The sequence below is a fragment of the Electrona antarctica genome, assembly GCF_951216825.1.
Source record: "Electrona antarctica genome assembly, chromosome: 10".
Taxonomy (NCBI): Eukaryota; Metazoa; Chordata; class Actinopteri; order Myctophiformes; family Myctophidae; genus Electrona; species Electrona antarctica.
Window position 1 is genome coordinate 20,906,305 of NC_136791.1, and position 24,803 is coordinate 20,931,107.

The window sequence follows — 24,803 nt, forward strand, 5'->3', positions numbered from 1 at the left end:
ACAGAACTGGAGCATTTTAGCATTGACATTTTGCAACCTTTTTTTTCGTACTCCTGTTTATGAACAAACTAGCAATGATTACTAGATCATGCTATAAAAAAAATTTGTAAAAAATATAATATACTTTTGATATCTACACATTAATATTCAACTGGAAAGAGAATTGATTGATTGAAGAATTTATTAACAGTTTGCAGAATTACAGTACATTTCAAGCACAAACTCAATACAAAGGCTGTTAACTGTGAGTGGACGACCCAATTAAGCATACACTTGTTTCCAATAGGGTCCACCATGTTCAAATCATCAAAACATTTAGAGACGTACAAATAGACACTTCTATAGACAGAACAGGAATTCATCATAAAGGAGGTAAAAAGGGAAAAGAAACATATACAGTGAGGGAAAAAAGGGGTGGGGGGGATTCACGTTCAGCGCCGTTAATTTGTTTGTTTTCCTTGGAGGAGCTGCGTTGGGTCCCCAAGTCGGCTCCGTGGCCGTACCTTGAGTTGGCTGTGTGGCCGTGACCGTCTCTTGTGTTGTCCTTGCGTTGGGTTCTCTGCATGGTGTTTGACTAGCCTCGCGTAGCCATAGCCAGACACCTTATCTGCCTTTTTTTGCAATGCAAATTGCCTCAGGCTGGCTACGCGAGGCTAGTGTTTGACTAGCTCTGGTCTTTGACATACATTAGTAAATTAAGTAGGTCGTATGGTCCTTAATTGGACCTTGTTGTCCTGTCATGGCCACTAGATGGAGACGTATACCTGAAGTCTATAGTGGGTTGTTTCTAGTGATCAGTGGCGTTTCTGTTTCTGCAATATGTGACCAATAGCTTTAACACCAAATTGTACCATGTGGTATTTTATTTAAGTAAACTGAAGATGAGGAGTTATTGCATTAACAGACGTGTTGGGCTTAATATGAAAGACACTTAAACCTTATACTGAGGGTTAATTCATGTGACCTAAAGTTACACACAAGTCATTCAGTTCAGTTCAGTCCAGTTCAATTGATTATCTCTCAGACTGTTGTTTACCTTTAAAAAAAACACGAGAATGACCAATCACAACCATATCTACTTTGAGATCCACCATATGCTCGCTCCTCCTACACACTTTCCAGCGAAGGCATTTGGGAACCACTTCACCACGAACAGATAATTGCATAATAATTCCAGAGCATACCGAATACAATGGAGCAGCACAGCAAGTCTACCAAAAAAAAAGTGGTGGCTGTAGTAGGAGGTGGTTTGGTAAGAAATTGAAGCGAATCATATTTATTTTGTTAAAGTCAAATGTGTGGATATAGGGTTGTGATGTTAGTTTTTCATTTGTAAATGTATAGTCCTAAATCTCCTAACTCGGATTTAAAATTATTCCACAATGTTGAAATACTGTTAAGTAAAAGTCCTGAGTTCAGATTTGAACTAGATGTAATGTATTGGTATTCAAATGTGCTTTGGGTCAAAGTATGCAGAATGGCCCATTTCACAATCATGGATTGTAATGAGTGTTGCATATTTATTGTAATTGCTGCTGCATGCATGGGTAGCTTAACCTACAATCATAATTTACAGTTAATAATATATGTATTTTTTGTATTAATCTAAATCTGCAAAGTAACTGTCAAATAATTGTAGTGTGGTAAAAACGGGTATGATATTTGACTGGGCTGTAGTGGAGTTGATTATTAGGTTATATGATGATTATATAATAGGTGATTATAACACTCGAGTAAAGTTAAAGTACACCAAACCTGTTTGTACAGTAGCCTACTTTAGTAAATGTACTTATTTACTTTCCACCACTGGTCCTACACCCTCTTTGCTTCAAAGGGTTGGCTAAATCAATACGATTTTTTTAACAAAACGCATGGAAATACATCAAACTAGACAGGCAATTTAAGCAATGCATATTGTACCAGAGTCAGTATAATGTACTGTTGATAATATCATATATTATACTATAGATTAGACTATATAGATAGACTATATAGATACCATTGCCTGTATGCAGCGATGCCTGGTATGATATGCACTCTGAGTCTGTGGTAAACTTTATCATAACTCTCATATTTCATTCATCCACCCCCACAGGTTGGTGCATTGAATGCCTGCTACTTTGCCAAAAGAGGTTTTGAGGTTGAAGTCTTTGAATCACGAGAAGGTATTTGATATTTACGTTCTACTTAAAATATAACCAATATCCTATGCAATATAGTATCACTGTTGTGATGTGATCTCTAGAAGACCCTCGGTCTGGCTCTGACAGGCTGGTAGTGTGTGCAGGCTGGGTGGTGTGTGACAATCCAGTTGAAGTATTCCTTTGGTATGACATCAAGCCCGGGAGAACAATAACGTGACACAGACAGTATCACGCTATAGGTTCACAAAGTTTATTACACAGACAGGGAATATATAGTGCTGGATCATTACGTCACTATGATCCAGCACTACGTCACGTAACAACAAGATAGACCGTGCCAGGATAGGATAATGACAAGGCTGACCTCACTGGCGACATCTAACAGATGCCTCTGGTATCTATAAAGTACAATGCAGGCTGTACTATCACATACACACTTTATTAGGGATGTCCCGATCACGTTTTTTTGCTCCCGATCCGATTCCGATGATTTGATTTTGAGACATACCGATACCAATCTTTCCCGATCCGATCTTTATATTTTTACATAACACTTATGCCATGTCACAATAGCAAATATCCGTCACTCTAGTGTAGTCTGTTGTGTTGCCTTTCAATTATTGAAAGGCAAAATGTGACTATACTTTTATTAGAATTTTTGTTTTGTTTTCTATGAAAGCATGGAATCATAGCAATCCGATCCAATCGGGACAACCCTACACTGTATCTCAAGTTCAAGTACACATACTTACTTAGATGTACATGGACAATTAAATGCATTTCATGATTAAGAAAATAATAGACATACCGGTACATCGTCTATTGATAATAAGTACAGATAACTTGGATAGTTATAATAGATCTTATTTTTGTCTGATTCTGGACAGATATTCGCCATGCCAAAGTTGTGAAGGGAAGGAGCATCAACCTTGCTCTGTCCCACAGGGGACGGCAGGCTCTGAAGCATGTGGGAATGGAGGAGACGGTATGTATCTGTGTGGTTTTTATTGTATCAGTGAAAATATGACTTTTTCAGCGGTGCCTAACCGCTCCAATGTACAGCTATGTGTGTCCCTATGTATGTACGTCACTATGTGTATGTATCCATGTATGTCTGCTTGAGTACAGACAGCTGCAGTACCGCTGGGTTTTTTGCTCCCAATCCAATTTCGATAATGTGATTTTGATTATCTGCCGATACCAATTTATCCGATCCGATATTTATATTTTAATACTACAATATCCAAAATCACAGACAATATCCAGTCTAATATGATATGGATATAATATTGATACTAGGGATTTGAAATAGAAAATGATGTGATATTCCATATATCCTACACACTATTGTAGTGCAAGTGCAATACAGTGTGTGCCCTTGTCTCAAAGAACATAATGAGAAACTGGAGTGAAAGTAAGCAGATGGGCATTTGTTTTGTGTTTAGCTGTGTTCTTAATAATGAAATAAGTGTGGCAATTCCGATCTTTATAACTTTATGCTATTAAGTGGTAAAAGGTCTGTTGACCGGGTACAGGCTTTAGTTTCCCGCCACGTTTGGTGCACCATGCATGCGTGTTATGCATTGGTGGAAAAAGTAGGCCTACTCGCATGTTTTACTTAAAGGGATAGTTCACAATGTTTTAACTTAAGCTGTATGAAATACTTGCCATTAATATAGTGGTTGCAACTGTATTAATAGATTGCCCGAGTCCCGTGGTGGGAGTTCTGCTCTGGTTTTGATGAAATATTAAGTAGTTCCGGTTATTTTGTGGGGGCACAGGGGGCCACGCATTAAAAGTAAATTAATTCACAAAACTAGCATAATTTGCATTGTTGACCTATTTCTACCATATAGAGCAACTTTTGTTCATTTTTGACCCCTCTATCACACAGAACTGTTTTTTTGTGTCCATATCACTACGCCCCTAAAATAGTTCCATGTGGTAGAGGGGTCAAAGTTAAACGAAAGTTGCGCTAATATTTTAGAAATAGGTCAACAATACAAATTACACTAGTTTTGTGAATTAATTTACTTTTAATGCGTGGCCCCTGTGCCCCCCACAAAATTACCGGAATTACTTAATATTCACCAAAACCAGAGCAAAACTCCCACCACGGGACTCGGACAATCAAAATCTATAAAGTAATGAGTAACTAAGGTTTTCAAATAAATGTAGTGGAGTAAAAGTACATTTGCCTCTGAAATGTAGTGGAGTAGAAGTAAAAGTATTGGAAATTGGAAATACTCAAGTAAAGTACAAAATGCCTCAAAATTGTACTTATGTACAGTACTTAAGTAAATGCACATAGTTACTTTCCACCACTGCCTGACTGCAATGCGTGTTATGCACGCTTGGAGAGTCCTGAGTCAGATATGCTTGTTTTACACTTGCATGACTTTTCAGCATGACAGAACAGGGTTAGTTTTGTTGTCTTTTCAAATATACCTTCAAGGGTGCGGCCGTAACGGGAGATAATAATGTCCATGACTGTCCAAGACTGTCCATGTCCAAGATGACCCTTCTTGCGGACAGAGCTTTTACTACTTTTTCCAGTCATCTGTGGTTGGAAATATAGATGTATTTATTTATTGCAATATGTATTACAATTTTAACCAAAAAAGAAATGCGTTTTCCCCCTTAGATTGTCTCCAAGGGAATCCCCATGAATGCTAGAATGATCCATTCTGTGAGTGGGAAATGGTCAGAAATCCCTTATGGCAAGAAAGGCCAGGTAATTACGATTTGTTTACCAGCAGTGTCAGTTATTTGAAAAAGAACAAGTGCACAATGACTCATTCACTATGTGTCATGTGTACGTCATACAGATGTGTTGTGTGCCGAGAGCATATTAAATATGTTCTGTACTGACAAATTTTGAATCATGCACACCGCTTTGCAACGGAATGGATGCAACAGTGACGTTCATGCCATAGGCAGGACACATTGGCATCAGATCATTAGCCACACACACTTGCATAATTGCACTCAACCCCTGATGGAGGAAGTGACTCCACAGAGAAATTGTGACTAAGATTGGCCATCAGTAAAGGTCTATTCAGTATTCACTATTAATGTTATGCAGAATGCATGAAAAAGCACTTAAATTAGTAGACAGCAGCTGCACCTATGAAATGATACATAGATGGGAAGAGGGAATGACACATTCTATGATGAATTGAACAAGGTGGACCCTCTTGTAAACAAGTCTAGTGCTTTATTGGTCGTCCACTCACAGTTAACAGTTTTTTGTATTGCGTTGTGCTTGAAATGTACTGTAATTCTGCAAACTGTTAAATACTTCAATCAATCAAACATGAATCTATCTACAACCGAAATCACTGATCTTGAAAAAGAGGAGAATGTAACTCCATTCATTTGAGTATGGAATACAAATCAACTTACAGAGACTTGACATTAAGGCGTATATATTTTTTTAATATATAATTTACGGTAGTCCTTTGTTGGTGATTTTATTGTTGGTGCCCTGGTGGATCACCACATTGAATAATGTTATAACTTCCCATGAATACCAATCCCCTCGCCCCTGTCAAATCCGTTAAAGTCGTAATTGTCAGACCCGGAAATACAGCAACCTGTTCTCACCAAACGGGGCGAGCGTTCCGCCGATGGGAGAGAGAATTCCGCTCAAAAAATGGGATCGAGAGTGTTTCGGGGGCGAGCGTTCCCGTTACCCTTCCCCACAGCTGAGCCGGGTCCAAAAATCCAACCCGAGGTTCTGTCCCACTCCTGCCTTTTCTGTCTCTCTCTCACTGTTGGAAAAAAGAAGCTCTGTGATTGTTGAGTTTTAAGCCTGGACTGATTCGAATAGTTTAGCGGCTAGACTATTCAAATCAATTCAGGCTTAAATAATTCAGGGCTTAGACATTTTTGGCTAGACTCTAGCCCAAAAACCCTTGAGAAAAGATTGTTTGACTGATGAAATAATAATAATAACAATAATAATAATAAAAAAAGACCTAACCGCTTGTTTCATTACAGTACATCCTATCTGTAGACAGAGCCAACCTCAACAAAGAACTGCTAACAGGTAGGAACAGAATAGTATATTTTTGTTATTTGCCTGGTGTAACATTGTCTGGTTTTGAAAGCTAACATTTTCCATTTTAGTAATAACAATGAGATGTTTAACGTTTGTCTTAATTAATATATATGTCAGTGTAAGACTGAAATGTTCTTTTAAGGGTCATTTACATTGAGCACTATAACTATAACGTTAACTAAACTATATCTATTTAACTATAATAAACTATATTTATTTAGTTGTAGTTATAGTGCCGTGCCGAGGAGAGACACATCTCCTTGTTGCAGGCGAAGAGACAGAAGAGGAAGCAGCCCCCACTCCTGTGCCAGTCCCCTCTCGTTTTGTCTACGCCAACTGCGCTAAAGACTGCCACTCCGGAGCAGGGTTGTCCAGCCACAGCCGCCGCTGCAAAAAAACATGACCACTCAGGCGCAACCCATCGTCATCACTGACGGACGGATGCCTATGATAGTGCTCAGTGTGAATGGCCCTTAACTCTTAATTCCACATATAAGCAGTTCACCTTTAGGGGATTTTACGTTACTACTCCAGCCGTTCACTGTGTCTTTTTCTGTCAAAGATCGCATAGATATTGTATATACTCTATATCAAAAACTCTCATTCTGGTGTAAAGAATGCCTTACAAATTGCATAAATGAAGTCTGTATTCCTCCTCGCTGAATATTATGTGCACGTCTGTACTCTGTAGACTAGACGTTTCTCTATTGAGCTGAGCTTCATTTCCATCTGACGAGAACCCATGCCCATGGACTCGGCAACTCACACGGTGGCATCTCTGCGGAAGCAGATTCTCTCTGTCGCGAGCCGCTCCAACCATGCCACCCAGACAGTAGTGATGACAAAGTACAGTAATCATCCAGATGAGAATTATCGGGGAGGACGTCTCGATCATCTGTGAGCAAATGGGGAGGCTTAAGAATGGATCCTTCAACATCTCAAAGGCCCCTTTTCCACTGGGGTTGAACCGGTTCAATAATGTTTTTCCCTGCCTAATATTGAACCAGTTCAGAGCGTTTCCACTGAAGACGAATTGGTTCAGGACCCTAAAAGTTGGTTTGAAACCAGAACCAAAAAATTGGTGTGAATTGCCACCAATTGCCATTTAGTTCCAATTAAGAATCTAGAGAATGGTTCTAGAACCAAAGTGCTTTTGTTGCAAAAGGGGCCAAAGTGAACTAGAGGATAATCTTGCCAGATAATCGTTGATTGTTTGTGAGGTGCGTTTCCGACCCCCAGATCTCCCCCATTATCCAGCAGTATGAGCTGGGCTTACAAATCATATGGCAGGGGACAACAGGTTAACATGGCGTTTAATCTTCTTAGGTGAAGTAACATTGAGGCTCGTTGCTGAATATCACTTCAATTTGTCCACCACTAGGAGTTTTCCTTTGTTTTGCTTTTACAATTGTATTCCATGTCATAACAATGCTGTTGTTATATCATACCTAGTTTGTGATATATTTTGTAACACTCTCCTCTCCTCCTTTAACCACAGCGGCAGAGAAGTATCCCAATACAAAGTTGAACTTTGACTACAAACTGTTGGACTGGAGTGGCGACACAGGGGCAATGACCTTTGCCAGGTAAATGGTTAACAACTGGTTTTGTACACGTGCACCCAAGCAAACAATGTGAGCACACACACGCAGTCGCACACATCCTTTTTTTTAAATATATATTTTTGGGGTCTTTTTGCCTTTATTGATAGATTACAGTAGTTTGACAGGAAAGGGGGAGAGAGATGGGGGAAGGGGGGACGACACGCAGCAAAGGTTGTTGGGATTGGGACTCGAACCTAGCCTAGGTGCCTGGACCGCTCGGCCGGCCTAGGCCTGCACACATCTTTTTAATGCATATGTTTTTGCTTAGCCTCGAGCCTGTGTTTTGAATCCTAGCTGCTACCATTGATTATGTTGTCTTCATTGATCATGCTCCTAATTCCAGCCTATATTCACGTTAGAAATAGTTATAGTTCCAGAGAGAAGAGCTTTTTTAAAGTTCCAGTTCCAGACCAGAAGAGCTCATGTTAAAGGCCGTCCGGGTTCGTTCCAGGTCATACTGGGTAAATGTTTGAGTAAACACATGTTGCCATGTTGGTAGGTAGGTGGTGCTAAACAGTCTGCCTTTAAGCATGTGACATTTTACTAGCGATATAATTGGTTGTCCTTGGTGTAAATGTGACATGATTTACAAGCAGGTTAGCAGTGAAACACCGGTAACCCTTCATTTTACGGTACGGTAATAATAGGTAAGTACCTGGTATTACCTGGTAACAACCAGGTAGTAGTTATAAGTATTTGCCCATTAATTACCTGGTAATTACATGGTAACTTCCAGATACATTACTCAGTAATTATTATGTAATTACCAAGTATTACCCAGTATGTATAACTATTTACTGTATAATCTCCTGGTAATTATATGGAACTTACCATGGTAAATGACACACTGGTTGCCAGGTAATTACCAAGTATGTTCCTGACAATTACCAGGTATTTATACGTTTTTAGTATGTAATTACCAGCTAACTACCCGGTATTTATAAGTATTTACTCTGCAACCAGGCACGATACCCTGGTTGCAGGTACTATAGGTATGTAGGTACTATAGGTATACCAAGTATTTTCAACAATTACCAGGTATTTACTCTGCTACCAGGCAAGTTACCCAGTAGGTACTAGGTCATTACCACGTATTTTCCTGACAACTACCAGGTAATAACATGGTAACTGTATTCACTGTGTTTACATGGGTACTACCCATGAAACACGTGGGTAGTAGCCTACCAGGAAATTACCAGTTGTTACTAGGTAATTTCCTGACAACTACCATGTAATTACCTGATAGGTACCCAGTAAGGAAGGAGGAACTGTACTGTAAAAGGAAGCATGCTCTATTTCCATGATATTACCATGTACCTACCTGGCAATTGTAGATTATAATCCTCCCCATTACCCATCAGGGTGTATTTTGAACTTTGAATTTTGAACTGGCAATAACTGTTAATTACCAGGTATTTACTGTGTAAATTAACAGGTAAAACCAAGCAAGTTACCGTGTAAGAAAGGTGGAATTGTACTGTGAAAGGAAGCGTGGTTTGTTACAGTGAAAGTAAAGGGTAATATTATGGAAACAAACCACGCTTCCTTTCACAGTACAGTTCCACCTTTCTTACACGGTAACTTGCAAGGTTTTACCTGTTAATTTACACAGTAAATACCTGGTAATTAACAGTTATTGCCATGGGTAGTACCCATGTAAACGTATTTTTTGTATTTTGAACTTTGAACTTTGAACTTTGAATTTTGAACTGGCAATAACTGTTAATTACCAAGTATTTACTGTGTAAATTAACAGGTAAAACCAAGCAAGTTAACGTGTAAGAAAGGTGGAACTGTACTGTGAAAGGAAGCGTGGTTTGTTTCCATAATATTACCCTGTACTTTCACTGTAACAAACCACGCTTCCTTTCACAGTACAGTTCCACCTTTCTTACACGGTAACTTGCAAGGTTTTACCTGTTAATTTACACAGTAAATACCTGGTAATTAACAGTTATTGCCAGTTCAAAATTCAAAGTTCAAAATTCAAAATACACCCTCATGGGTAATGGGGAGGATTATAATCTACAATTACCAGGTAGGTACATGGTAATATCATGGCAATAGAGCACACTTCCTTTCACAGTACAGTTCCTCCTTTCTTACTGGATACGTATCAGGTAATTACATGGTAGTTGAAATTACCTAGTAACAACTGGTAATTTTCCTGACAACTACCAGGTAATTACATGGTAACTGTAATCACTGTGTTTACATGGGTACTACCCATGTAAACGCATGGGTAGCCTACCAGGAAATTACCAGTTGTTACTAGGTAATTTCCTGACAACTACCATGTAATTACCTGATAGGTATCCAGTAAGAAAGGAGGAACTGTACTGTGAAAGGAAGTGTGCTCTATTGCCATGATATTACCATGTACCTACCTGGTAATTGTAGATTATAATCCTCCCCATTACCCATCAGGGTGTATTTTGAATTTTGAACTTTGAATTTTGAACTGGCAATAACTGTTAATTACCAGGTATTTACTGTGTAAATTAACAGGTAAAACCTGTGAAAGGAAGCGTGGTTTGTTTCCATAATATTACCCTGTACTTTCACTGTAACAAACCACGCTTCCTTTCACAGTACAGTTCCACCTTTCTTACACGTTAACTTGCTTGGTTTTACCTGTTAATTTACACAGTAAATACTTGGTAATTAACAGTTATTGCCAGTTCAAAATTCAAAGTTCAAAATACAAAGAATACGTTTACATGGGTACTACCCATGGCAATAACTGTTAATTACCAGGTATTTACTGTGTAAATTAACAGGTAAAACCTTGCAAGTTACCGTGTAAGAAAGTTGGAACTGTACTGTGAAAGGAAGCGTGGTTTGTTTCCATAATATTACCCTGTACTTTCACTGTAACAAACCACGCTTCCTTTCACAGTACAATTCCACCTTTCTTACACGGTAACTTGCTTGGTTTTACCTGTTAATTTACACAGTAAATACCTGGTAATTAACAGTTATTGCTAGTTCAAAATTCAAAGTTCAAAGTTCAAAATACACCCTGATGGGTAATGGGGAGGATTATAATCTACAATTGCCAGGTAGGTACATGGTAATATCATGGAAATAGAGCACGCTTCCTTTTACAGTACAGTTCCTCCTTCCTTACTGGGTACCTATCAGGTAATTACATGGTAGTTGTCAGGAAATTACCTAGTAACAACTGGTAATTTCCTGGTAGGCTACTACCCACGTGTTTCATGGGTAGTACCCATGTAAACACAGTGAATACAGTTACCATGTTATTACCTGGTAGTTGTCAGGAAAATACTTGGTAATGACCTAGTACCTACTGGGTAACTTGCCTGGTAGCAGAGTAAATACCTGGTAGTTGTTGAAAATACTTGGTATACCTATAGTACCTACATACCTATAGTACCTGCAACCAGGGTATCGTGCCTGGTTGCAGAGTAAATACTTATAAATACCGGGTAGTTAGCTGGTAATTACATACTAAAAACATATAAATACCTGGTAATTGTCAGGAACATACTTGGTAATTACCTGGCAACCAGTGTGTCATTTACCATGGTAAGTTCCATATAATTACCAGGAGATTATACAGTAAATAGTTATACATACTGGGTAATACTTGGTAATTACTGAGTAATTACTGAGTAATGTATCTGGAAGTTACCATGTAATTACCAGGTAATTAATGGGTAAATACTTATAACTACTACCTGGTTGTTACCAGGTAATACCAGGTACTTACCTATAATTACCGTACCGTAAAATGAAGGGTTACCGAAACACCTGCATGTGGGTTTTGTTGTGGGATTTAATAACAAAGCCACGTGGTTAATATTTAACACGGCATGTGCCGCAATGCCTCGTCACTGTGACTGTCTATAGAGAGGCTCTTTCACTGATTTTGCCACATAATATTGAATATAGGAGGGGTGGACGGGGTACGGTGCACGGTACGTCAGGACAGTCTCATTGAAAAACATGTATTCTAATTAGTCCTTCGCTAAATCCCACCCCAAAAAGCGATTGTCCAATGCCAATCCAAATAGTTGAAAAACTGTTGCTATGCAGGTCAAGCTTTTGCCACCTCATAGCTGTCAGTGTTATTTTGCATGGCTGTGTTGTTGAACACGTACTGTACACAGCTTAATGTCGAGAAAGTTACACGACTGACCCACCCAGGTGATGGCAATAATACTAATGACCGTAGTCTTACCGTGCAACATGAAAACTCCAGTCGGGTGGTTGTTAAAAGTTGATATTTCCCTCTGTCATTTCTTCGTATTTCTAGTTTATTTAAATAATGTCATGCACATTTGTCCAGTGCATAGCCTACTGCAGGCCTGGTTGACTAGATTTAGAAGACATTTTGAAGGTTTTGCTACCGAAATGATCGATTATTTAAAAGGGTTTTATATGGAAAAACATGCATCTCAATGGGGAGAAGGACAGCTTGTCCTGTCTCCTCGCTGCTAACGTGCCTATTGGACAAGGACGGGTTGGGGAGGGACTTAGCGAAGGGCTAATTATATTTCATCGCTCGCTCGCATCGTTGGCAGTGTAGATGAGGTGTAACACTCTCAGACTTACATTAAGGGGCGTAGCTTACAGTATCACTTCGTGCCATATTTCTTGAAACAATTTACAATTTTACAATTTACAATTTAGGCATTTAGCAGACTCTTAATCCAGAGCGACTTACATTAAGCAAGAACAAAAAGCATGGGAATACATCACATAAAAAAGCATTTATCATGAAACATGCGTACCGTAAGCTAAGAACGTAACAGTGGAATATCTATATAATGAAACTATACATATAAACTATACATATATGCTATACTATGCTATACATATGTACTATGATGTGCTATGACTACATACAATGCAATTATAGTGCTGTCTACATAACATGCTATAAGTCTGTATCAAATGATATGTAAGTCTACAGAAATGCTATCTAAGGGGGGGAAACACCACACAGTAATGGAAAGTCTGAATAGTCAATTAAATGTTGAGTGGCTCAGCACAGCAAGAGCTCTTACTGTCACATCACTCACATGGGAAACCAAATTGGAGACAAGCTAAGCACCACCAGTTCTTTGTGCTACATTTTGACATAGCTGTGTCATTGGAATGTTATGGTTCTCTTTAAAGGTCTGGTGACATAAAAACAATGTTTTAGTATTGTTTCTTTTGCACCCAAAAAAACACATTCAGTGGATTTTCTGTGGTCTGGGGTTTTCTGAATAATCAGGCTCAAACAAGTGCTCTGATCTGCCTGTGGACGGTGATGTCATGGTCCACAAGTCCTGCCGCTCTCCTCCCTTCCCCTCCCCTCCACTATGCTTCAGCGCCTGTGACAGGCAAAGTGTCATCTGCTGGCTAAAAATAAGGCGTTTTAAATAAGCGTCTGAATAAGCTTTGGAACACAGAGAGGAAAACACCTGGCATGGCATACTGGAGTGGATTCTTCTGTTAAAACCTTTTAATACACTGTTGAAGTACCATGACAAAGGCTTTAAATGTTGTTAAAATGATGTTAAAAATAATGTCATTACACCTTATTTCATCAACCTTCTATGACACAGGGATCGCTGTCTTTCAGGCCCGATGGATCCAAGGAACATATTACCGTAGACCTCATCGTAGGCTGTGACGGAGCCTTCTCTGCCATCCGCAAACAGTTCCTTCGAAGGAGCCGCTTCAACTTCAGCCAGACGTACATCCCCCATGGCTACCTGGAGCTGACCATGCCGCCCAACAACGGAGAGGTCTGTCCACTACAAGCTGTAACCTTCCAGGCTATCGGTCTGGCATGCAGTGGTGGAAAGGCTATACTCACATTTCTATCAATACTGCAAATGTAGAAATTCTCCGTTACAAGTTACAGTCCGGAATTCAAAATGTACTTGAGTAAAAGTAAAAAACTATTGGTATCAAAATGTACTTAAAGTACCAAATGTAGAAAATAGCAGATCTACAAGCTCACAATGCATCACATCGCGATGCATTGTGAGCTAAAATAAAAGTACAAACACCTCAAAATAGTTTTTAGTGTTCTTTAGTACAGTACTAATGTAAATGTACTTTGTGTTCCACCACTGCTAGTCTGGCAGGCAGAACATGATGCCAACGTACCACGGTTCATGGTTTGGTTCCCACCATGCTATCACTGATGTCGATACAAATGCATGGTGTTAATGTTAACTCCTATGATATCAAATCGATACAAATGGATGGTGTTAATGCACTTGACTTAGCCATACGGTATTATGCTTCATACAAATAGTGTAAATAGACGATCTAAGCTGTCATTGTGAGCTTGTAGATCTGCAATTTTAAAACATTTTGATGACATGCCTAAAATAGGAATGCCAGGGTTGAAGTGGTTAAGAGACATCATTATGATTTTAGCAGTAATTGATGAGATGAGCTGCTCAGCAACCCACTTTATGTTCTTCATATTTTATCTGAGACGAGTTTATGTATGGTCATATTTAGTTTACACCCTTGTTTTCTATGTTGTGTTCCAGTTTGCAATGAAACCTAACTATCTGCACATCTGGCCACGGAACACGTTCATGATGATCGCGCTGCCCAACTTGGTGAGTTTTCTTCTCTCTCGTATTGTATTTTGGGAAATTGTGAGCTGTAGTAGGCGATAAAACATGACAACCATAACCACACATGACAGTGATTGACCCTTGTTGAGGTCACGGCAACATTAATCATTAATCATCATTAAACATTAATCCTTTTTATCTTTAGTACTCCTAGATCTACCCACATCAGCATTGCACACTAAATGCTGCTGTGGGTAGATCTAGGAGATAACTTATGATAAGCACTTTTACGTACTTACCTACATACTTTTTACTTACTTTATTTGTCTCGTGCCTAATGCCTATGCACTCGCACTTTTTTTATGACTATCGCATAGCACTTTAACGCCTGCACTTTATTGGTTATGTGCACCTTTGTACTTTGGTATGATCTGCTATGTGAACTGTTTGTTTATGTGTACTGTCTCATTGTTTAATGTACGTCTATGCTGCAACCCAATTTGCCCTTCGGGGACACTAAATAAACTTGAACCTTGAACCTTCTAATTGAACTCAAACCTATAGTGCCCAGTTCTGCCCACCTCAGCTCATAGAAATCCCTCGAGCCACCACACATTAAAGGGATAGTTCAGATTTTTAACTTAAGCTGTATGAAATACTTGCCATTAATATAGTGGTTGCAACTGTATTCATTGATTGCCCGTCGTGCCCGAGTCTCGTGGTGGGAGTTCTGCTCTGGTTTTGGTCAATATTAAGTAGTTCTGGTCATTTTGTGGGGGGCACTGGGGCCACGCAGTAAAAGTAAATGAATTCACAAAACATAATTTGTATTGTTGACCTATTTCTAAAATATTAGCACAACTTTCGTTCAACTTTGACCCCTCTATCACATGGAACTATTTTTGGGCGTAGTGATATGGACACAAAAAACATAGTTCCATGTGATAGAGGGGTCAAAAATACACCAACCACTATATTAATGGTAGTATTTCATACGTTTAAAAAAATCTGAACTATCCCTTGAACTCATCAGAACCTCCTGTTTCCCAGAGCAGTGGGTTTTCAACCTTTAATCTGAACTATCCCTTGAACTCATCAGAACCTCCTGTTTCCCAGAGCAGTGGGTTTTAAACCTTTTTGAGTGGTGTAAACCCCCTACAACTGGCTTTGTTAGTTTACGTGTCTGTTCGTACCAAAAAATGAGCATGGTTAGTTTACGTGTCTGTTCGTACCAAAAAATGAGCATGGTTGCTATGGTCACCCAGTTCACACGGGTGTGATTTAATTACGTCAGACATTACGTCAGACCACAGCTGATCAGTCTATATAAGACCTTACACCACTCAGTTCACACGGGTGTGATTTTTTATATCAAGGTCCATTATTTATTCGGCAACATTCGGAACATGTCTGACTCGATGTGTGACCGTTGTGTCCGTTTGTCTCTAATCCAGGACAAGACTTTCACGTGCACCCTCTTCATGCCCTTTGAGGACTTTGAGAAGATCACCACGGGAGATGAAGTCATTGAATTTTTCCAAAAATACTTCACAGATGCTATACCACTAATAGGAGTGTAAGTAACATTTCCACACTCTCTCTTCATCCCTTCTTCCTCCACCGTTAAAGGCCTATTCATACTCCAGTTTTAGGTGAAGAGGTGGCCACCTTTTCGGTGGCCGTGTGTGTGCGCGTGCGTGTGCGTGTGCGTGTGCGTGTGTGTGTGTGTGTGTGTGTGTGTGTGTGTGTGTGTGTGTGTGTGTGTGTGTGTGTGTGTGTGTGTGTGTGTGTGTGTGTGTGTGTGCGTGCGTGCGTGCGTGCGTGCGTGCGTGCGTGCGTGCGTGCGTGCGTGCGTGCGTGCGTGCGTGCGTGCGTGCGTGCGTGCGTGCGTGCGTGCGTGCGTGCGTGCGTGCGTGCGTGCGTGCGTGCGTGCGTGCGTGCGTGCGTGCGTGCGTGCGTGCGTGCGTGCGTGCGTGCGTGCGTGCGTGCGTGCGTGCGTGCGTGCGTGCGTGCGTGCGTGCGTGCGTGCGTGCGTGCGTGCGTGCGTGCGTGCGTGCGTGCGTGTGCGCGCAACAGTGACACTTGGTGGTCAACAAACGCGTACGGACACAGGGACAGACCCAGCCAGCCAGGGACACACATTGCTGTGTATAGGAGTGGCTTTGCTCTTCACCACAGCTCAGTGACGCCATGTTGTAGTTTCCGGTGATAGCGGTGGTCACCCCATCACAACTCGGCCTTTAATATCCTCTTTCACCCACCACCACCACCAACTATAGCTTCTCCTTTCCCATATCTCTACCACCACCCTGCCACTCCAACCTCGAAACACTTTCATTTTCCATCTTTCAGTCGCCTCTAACCACCACATCCACGGCCACATTCTGTGGAGTGTGAAATTGCAGACCTACAGTACAGTTAACACGGATAAGCGTGATGAGGTTTTAATTTGAGGCAGACAGCATGTTGCAGGTGTCAGGGAGATAGAGGGATGAGGCATGGAAAACGGACGAGGTGTGTAATTAATTTGCTTCCTTCCTCTGCCTCCTGGGGTTTACTTCATTTGGTGTGCTCATGCATTAAGAGCATTAATGAGCTGCATGCGCGTTGTTTACCTTTCAGCATAAACTGACTCCATGCAGCTCACGGAGACCTCGATCGGCTCATTCAGTTTAGTATTTATATACTGTGTGTGTATATACACACACACACACACACACACACACATGCACGCACACGCACGTTTGAACACCTTTATCCATTTTTAGAAGATGCAGCTGTTAGAATTGAGATTGGATGACATTTTGCAACACATTAGTTTGAAACCAAAATTTGATGTATTTTGTCTTCATTCTTTTGGTTCTCCACAGTAAAATCCTTAATGTATTTTTACTGTACAGAGTGTACAAAATGAAGCAAATTACCCTCATACGGTATGTTGATTTTGCTGTGTATTGTATTTGTTTTGTCTGTCTTGCAGCGATGCACTCCAGAGGGATTTCTTCCGCCTGCCAGCCCAGGCCATGGTGTCTGTCAAATGCTCGCCGTATCACATCGACGACAAGTGTGTCCTCATGGGTGACGCCGCCCACGCTGTAGTGCCGTTCTATGGGCAGGGGATGAATGCCGTAAGTAATATAAAACACATGACATACTCAGTGGTGTCATGCTCGTTGCACGGCGTGCTACCACGGCGTGGTACCAACCATTTTTGAGGGACGCTAGCCCCTCCTATGTCCAGCTTTGAGCGTTTGTGTAAATACAACCATTGAAGTCAAAAGTGAGGCGGCAAATTATGATTGGCCAGAATGAGATGATGTATGATGATGTATGATGATAAGAGCGCCCTCACTTCACACGTGAGTGTGAAGTGGTAGAACACCACGTGGTAGAACACCACGAAATTCACGATGCACCTACTGTACGTATACTATACTATAGTCTACCCAAATCATCCAGTGGTTACTTGCAGAACAGGTTTTCTGGCGGTGAGCGAGCCACCTAGATTCACGACGTGTCAAGTACACAAATCAAATGGCTACTTTGCATAACAACAGGTTTTGTTTACCTGTCCTGAATGTGGTCATACCGTACGCGGTAAAGAGCAACACAGCAGTGTGGCTCCAGTACTGCTTCTGTGGGGTTCTGTTTGCATGCAACGAGAATGCCGCCTCCTCCATCGAAGAAGAGATTCGTTCAAAGCAAACTTTTTCGTGCCGCTATAAATAACCACAAGAAGCTGATTATTTCAAGTCTACTTTTGTGTTTGTGTCTAAAACACTACTACTTACTAGACTATCAGCTGTTCTCTTCTGTGCGCACATGTAGGCTTGCACATGTATGCGTGTCCGTGTGTGCACATGCGTGAATGTGATGTCATTAAAATGCTGTACCATTGAAAAATAAATCACCATTACACCACTGCACATAATGACACAGCTACAAAAGGACACTGATGAAGGCTGGATAGCCGAAACGTTTGTCCCTGTTCAAATATGAAATAAACAATTTGAACTGAAGTCTTGGTGTGTGCGACCCACTACCGTTATTTTGATATGTTTTGAACGGGTAGCGCACCTACAGTCAGAGCACGGTGGTCACATGAAGAGTAATTTACAGCTACAAAAGGAAAATCTTTTGGGGATCTCATGGCAGTTTTAACCTTTATTTTACAGGGATTCGAGGACTGCCTTGTCTTGAATGAAGTGATGGATCAGTTCAACGAGGATTTCAGTGAGTAATATGAGTGCAGATTAATAAAGTCACATATATAGGCTTTGTCTCATCGGCAAAGAATCTCCTATGACTGGAAATATGTCTGATCAGGAGCATCGCATTACAATAGGAAGCATAGGATAGTATATATTCTAGTTAGGGTCCTTGTCTGAGGAAAAAGTCTGAGGAAACAACGCATCAGAGTATAGTTTTACTTAAGAGTCGTATAGATGAGAGAGTTACGACAACTCCGTTCACTTCATGGGGCAAGTCCAATGGCGGCTCTTCTACATAGACTTCTATTGGCGAAGAGTGACAAAGGCCTGAACCGGAAATGTATGGGATGTCATTTCAGTCTATGGGCTTTAGAGTGACAAACGAGTTACATGAACTATGTGACCGGGCTGTTTTCTGCCCCCTAATTGGCGGAACTGTCCTTTCAATGGCTCTGGGTTTACTATGCTCTCATATGTCAGTTCACCTGCTGCACGAGAGGATGGTTACCATAGAAACCGGAGCTACCGTAAAGGTTTATAATGCTACCTTTCCACGTCAACTCGTGTAAGATTTATGTATAGGAAACATTTAAAAACAACAGCATTGGACAAAAGAGAATTTGACTTATTGTCACAAACCATCACAGATCGAATAAACTATAAGCATGAACACTAGTATATTCAACGGTCAATCGATGATATAAATAGATTCTCTCACAACCTTTCACAGGTGCTGTGCTCCCCGAGTACTCCAGAGTGAGAGTTCCAGATGACCATGCGATTGCAGACCTAGCCATGTACAACTACGTTGAAGTAAGGCAGATCTTTTGATCATTAGCAGCTTGCAAAACATGCCTAAATAAATTCACAACATTTTGCACAGTACATACACCAAGCACGACTTCTGCACCTGTGAATTTGAGTAATTCGATCAATATCACATAACCCCTGCACTTTTAAACCCAAACCACACCAAAGGGTCGGGTCGGGACAAAACATTTTTAAAGGTAAACCACACCAATGCAACTCATTGCAACTCAATGAGTTGCATTGGTGTGCTTTACAACGCGACCCTTTGGTGTGGTTTGGGCTTCAAAGGCAATAACCTTGATCCATTCCTAATATTGATTGTCCAAAGTAATCAGATGTGACACCACGCATGTAATCCTTTCTTTTATACAGCACCTTTATTCAGCCAATCTCTTACTCTCTGTTCTGCTTTAATTATTTCTCAATTACTGCTTAGACTGCACCATCTTCCAGGCACTGTGGGTGGATGTGCCTGGAACTTAGTCACGTATATGTCGGACTGTTGGTACGTGGGACTAACGTCTGCCTCCCTGTGACACCTGGATCTCAGCATGGAGATTAAATGGTGCATGTTGTTAGTTCAGACTTCAGCGCTTGATATTCATTGATCAATCATTCATTTGAATCACCTGTGTGGAGGCAGGGAGATCATCTGTGTGGAGGCAGGGAGATCATCTGTGTGGAGGCAGGGAGATCATCTGTGTGGAGGCAGGGAGATCATCTGTGTGGAGGCAGGGAGATCATCTGTGTGGAGGCAGGGAGATCATCTGTGTGGAGGCAGGGAGATCATCTGTGTGTGGAGGCAGGGAGATCATCTGTGTGGAGGCAGGGAGATCATCTGTGTGGAGGCAGGGAGATCTTGTAGAGAATATTACCTTTCTTTCTGTCAGATTGTGTTGTTCCCACATTATTGTTGACTGACAGCTCACTCAAATGAATTGACTGACAACAGGAAGTGATGCTCATAATTCGGACACCCCCGGTGGCTCCGGACATTTCTCCAAACCCGCTTTCACTTCTGCCCATAGGAGGCGCCACACACATGAAAAGTTGCTCCGTCTGTCTATCTTACAAACTCTATCCTCCCTGCAGCTTCCTAGTCTCCTGACAGCTGCACACCCACACGGCTGACACAGCCTTGGGTAGGCAACTTGGCCTGGCGGAGATCTGCGCTCAGAGCGCCACACTTTTCTAGTTATTATGTGTCCATTTGTACACTCAGTTAACACATGGATAAATTAACACTGTATATGCAGTCAGATACAGATTAAGGAATTTAAAATCAGAGTCCATCATGGCCCATAGCACTTACCCTACCCCCTTAGATAGCATTTCTGTAGACTTAGATATCATTTGATACAGACTTATAACATGTTATGTAGACAGCACTATAATTGCATTGTATGTAGTCATAGCACATCATAGTACATATGTATAGCATAGTATAGTATATATGTATAGTTTATATGTATAGTTTAATTATATAGCATTTATCATGTTTCATGATAAATGCTTTTTATGTGATGTATTCCCATGCTTTTTTGTTCTTGCTTAATGTAAATCGCTCTGGATTAAGAGCGTCTGCTAAATGCCTAAATCCCACCGCCTCCCCAGCGGCTCTATTTCTAGATCCCTCTGCATGGGGGTCTTAATGCATTCCCTGTAATTCTATTTGGCTTATAACATAACTAAATGTTAATGTTCATTTGTATCTAAGGGACTGCAATGGAAATAAGCCGTTGGCTTTCTTGCATTTATCCTTTTGATAGTATGTATAACTAGGGTGCATTTTTCTGTACATGTAAACATTGTCAATAAACATGTCAATCAATCAATCAAATTTTTTTACAGGGAATGAATAGGGACAGAGCCCCAACGCCAATCTATGCTTCATATATCTATGCTCAACAAATATATATTCTAAATTCATTCGAAGAGTTGTCTGACTGAAATCCACTAAATTGCTGTACACCTGAGAGACAGCTGATTCACATTCCTAACAGATGTACCCTTTTATATTTTTACAGATGCGAGCACACGTTAACTCAAAGTGTTTTTATATTTTTACAGATGCGAGCACACGTCAACTCAAAGTGTTTTTATATTTTTACACAGATGCGAGCACACGTCAACTCAAAGTGTTTTTATATTTTTACAGATGCAAGCACACGTCAACTCAAAGTGTTTTTATATTTTTACAGATGCGAGCACACGTCAACTCAAAGTGTTTTTATATTTTTACAGATGCGAGCACACGTCAACTCAAAGTGTTTTTATATTTTTACAGATGCGAGCACACGTCAACTCAAAGTGTTTTTATATTTTTACAGATGCGAGCACACGTCAACTCAAAGTGTTTTTATATTTTTACAGATGCGAGCACACGTCAACTCAAAGTGTTTTTATATTTTTACAGATGCGAGCACACGTCAACTCAAAGTGTTTTTATATTTTTACAGATGCGAGCACACGTCAACTCAAAGTGGTTCCTTTTCAGAAAACGGGTCGATACCATCCTCCACACCCTCATGCCGAAGACAATAATTCCCCTCTACACAATGGCAAGTTAACCCCTATTACAGTGGTTCTCAACCAGTGGTCCTTGTCCTTGAGGGGATTCCAGGTGGTCCCCAGCTATAAATGATGGAAGAGCTGGTAACCAATGGACCCTCTTGAGAGCATACAATGAAACCAAATGGACCTGTACGGGTCCATTTGGTTTCATTTTACGCTCTCAAGAGTTCAATTACTGTTAAACATCTGCATTACTTAATTTACAAGTAGCCTAGTCTACTGTACACAATTAGAGAATGTAGAATAATTGTTATTTTGATCAACGTTTGCCTGTTATATCTCGTACCACACTACCACAGTCAATACAACATCAATACAGCATGGAATTGTGGGCAAAATCTTATCCAACGATGGAGAGGCTAAATCTCATCAAATGCCAAATAAATAGTGGACCTTGATATGAAAATGGTTTAAAACCCCTGCCCAACAAAAGCAAAGTTTTATTTTGCTTGGTCCACCTGAAAAAAGTTCTTGACGTGGCATTTGTTGTCCCATACAGGTGACCTTCACCAGGACAAGGTACCATGATGCTGTGAAACGCTGGCACTGGCAAGATAAAGTAAGAGACTGTGTTTGTAAATCTGGTACAAATGTTTGCTCTCTTCTTGGCTCATTGACATTCACATTTATGGAATTCAATTTTAAGTCCATTGGAGGCCTTTCTATTGTCCTCCGTGCACTCTTTTGAAGTAGCAGTGTCATCAGAAAAAAAGCATTTTGGCCTCCTAGATTATGATGTTTAAAGGAGCATTCAGTGATTTGGGTGATTTGGAAAACCCCTCGGTCCGCCCCGGTAACAAGATGTGCACATGCACGCACTACAGTGGGGGGACACACGACAGGCCAACAGCACACACACCAAGGCCCGCCCCCGCTCGATCATGATTGGCGGAAGGCCCCTCTCTATCCTGATTGGATGAAGGCTGGCCAAAAACGAAACCTAACCCAGGGGTTAACTGGGGACAGGGAGGAGCTCCTTATGGTCAGCACACTCTATAGTAGCGAGGATTATCACAACAAAACAAAAAAATAAGTTATATTTTAATTAAGTTAAATCACTGAATATACCTTTAAACTAGTGGTTTTCTAAGTGACATTTTACATGATGTCTTAATTACATAGTGACTAATGATGTCTTAATTACATAGTTACATAGTATGATGTATGTATGCTTGTAGCCTCGGAGACCACAGGCGTGTTGCTTCAAAGGAGTACGCTTGTAATGCCATACATGCTTTGATTATTGCACATTATTATCCGACACCACCTCCTTGAGTGTTGCCACCACCCACCATATGCTCCGTGACGAGAGAAGAAGAAAGGCCATATACTTTTGACCTGCATAAGAATACGACAATACACTAGTGAACTCAGATCGTCATGGCGTTACAGTCTGTCCGACTTTGTGTTTCACAGGTGATCAACCAAGGCCTACTAGGTTGTGCTACAGCCGCTATCCTGGGAGGCTCGTACCTGGTCATTAAATATCCGCCAGATATGTCCAACGTTACCTTAGAGAAGATGTGGAGCAGGGTGCTAGCCCTAAAGACCTTCTGAGCATCCGCAAGTTGCAGTGGTGGAGAGTAACAATAAGTACATTTGACTTAAGTACTGTACTTTAGTACAATTTTGAGGTATTTGTACTTGAGTATTTCCAATGTCCAATACTTTTTACTTCTACTCCACTATATCTCAGATACAAGCTCATAGCGTGGTACCGAGTGCCGTGCTACAAGCTCAGCACAAATCTTGAAAACGTGTGCAAATCTTTGAATGTATATTCTTTCACAGTGAACGTTTTTAACTCATATCTTTGCTTCTGGGAGGTCCCTGGAACAAAATATTTTCAGATGGGGGTCTGCGGCCAAATTCAGATAATTCTGGGGGTCCTTGACATGAAAAGGGTTGAGCACCACTGACTTAGAAACAGGTTTTTCAGAAAACTGTTTAGAAGACATTTTCTTTAGAATTGGCCTCAGTCTTGCTTGGCAGTCGCTCGTGGCAATTCCAGGCATGATTTCTAAAAGTCTATATTTTATTATAGCAAGCCATTAACTGTCGGTTTTTACAGTGGATTAACATGTATTTGTAGTGGTTGATTTGACAATGTCAGGATTTTTCATGCGCAGGCTACAACTTGTCATTGTACAGATACAAAGTCAAATGTTATGTTAATGTTATGTTAATGTTACATTATCAAATAAATGAGCACAATTATCGTGTTCAGAATGTTCATCTGACGAAGTGAAAAATCAAACAAATACAGATTGTCCTTGCTTTCTGATCTTTCTGTGCAGTTGTGACCCTAAAATATGCAAATCATTAATGTGTCAAGAACAGAGAGGGTTATTATAGATGGCCGTTGGAGAGATTACATAAATTGGACTCTGGCAACTTCAAAGTTACACAATCATCAATTTTGATCATGTTCCTACTCTAGTCTACTCTCCTCCTCCGTTCCCTTTGGTCACAGATCCTCCACGGGCGGCACCAACTTCTGGCTAGTTTATTTAGCATATTTTAACAAGGCAATTGAACGTGCATAACACGAACCATTAAGAGTATTAAGACAAAGTGCAACAGAAACATGGTATAAAATAATATCGTTTTAATATATATATATTATAAATACAATTTAATATAATAATGTTACAGACAGTGCAGCTGTAATTAATCAAAGGCCTCGATAAAAAGCAACAGCAAACAGAAACGTTGCTGATATTCTGATTTAAAGTACGTCATAATTATCACAAATACACATTTCACAAATTAGAATGGCCGCAAGGTCCACTAGTTCAATTACTTACATTTACTCTGTCACATGTGAGTGATGTAATTAT

The 24,803-nt window shown here is 40.5% G+C and overlaps 1 protein-coding gene across 1 annotated transcript; it reads left to right on the forward strand.

The window, feature by feature from the left end:
* Positions 1 to 1,152: 1,152 nt before the first annotated feature.
* Positions 1,153 to 24,338, forward strand: kmo (kynurenine 3-monooxygenase). The gene is made up of 15 exons (XM_079513260.1): positions 1,153 to 1,252; positions 2,096 to 2,165; positions 3,032 to 3,129; positions 4,789 to 4,878; positions 6,147 to 6,195; positions 7,706 to 7,793; positions 13,411 to 13,576; positions 14,339 to 14,410; positions 15,823 to 15,944; positions 17,349 to 17,496; positions 18,544 to 18,601; positions 19,310 to 19,392; positions 21,849 to 21,950; positions 22,463 to 22,522; positions 23,380 to 24,338. Exons 1-15 carry the CDS (start codon positions 1,193 to 1,195, stop codon positions 23,518 to 23,520), a joined length of 1,407 nt encoding a protein of 468 aa, XP_079369386.1. The 5' UTR covers positions 1,153 to 1,192; the 3' UTR covers positions 23,521 to 24,338.
* The last annotated feature ends 465 nt before the right edge of the window (positions 24,339 to 24,803 follow it).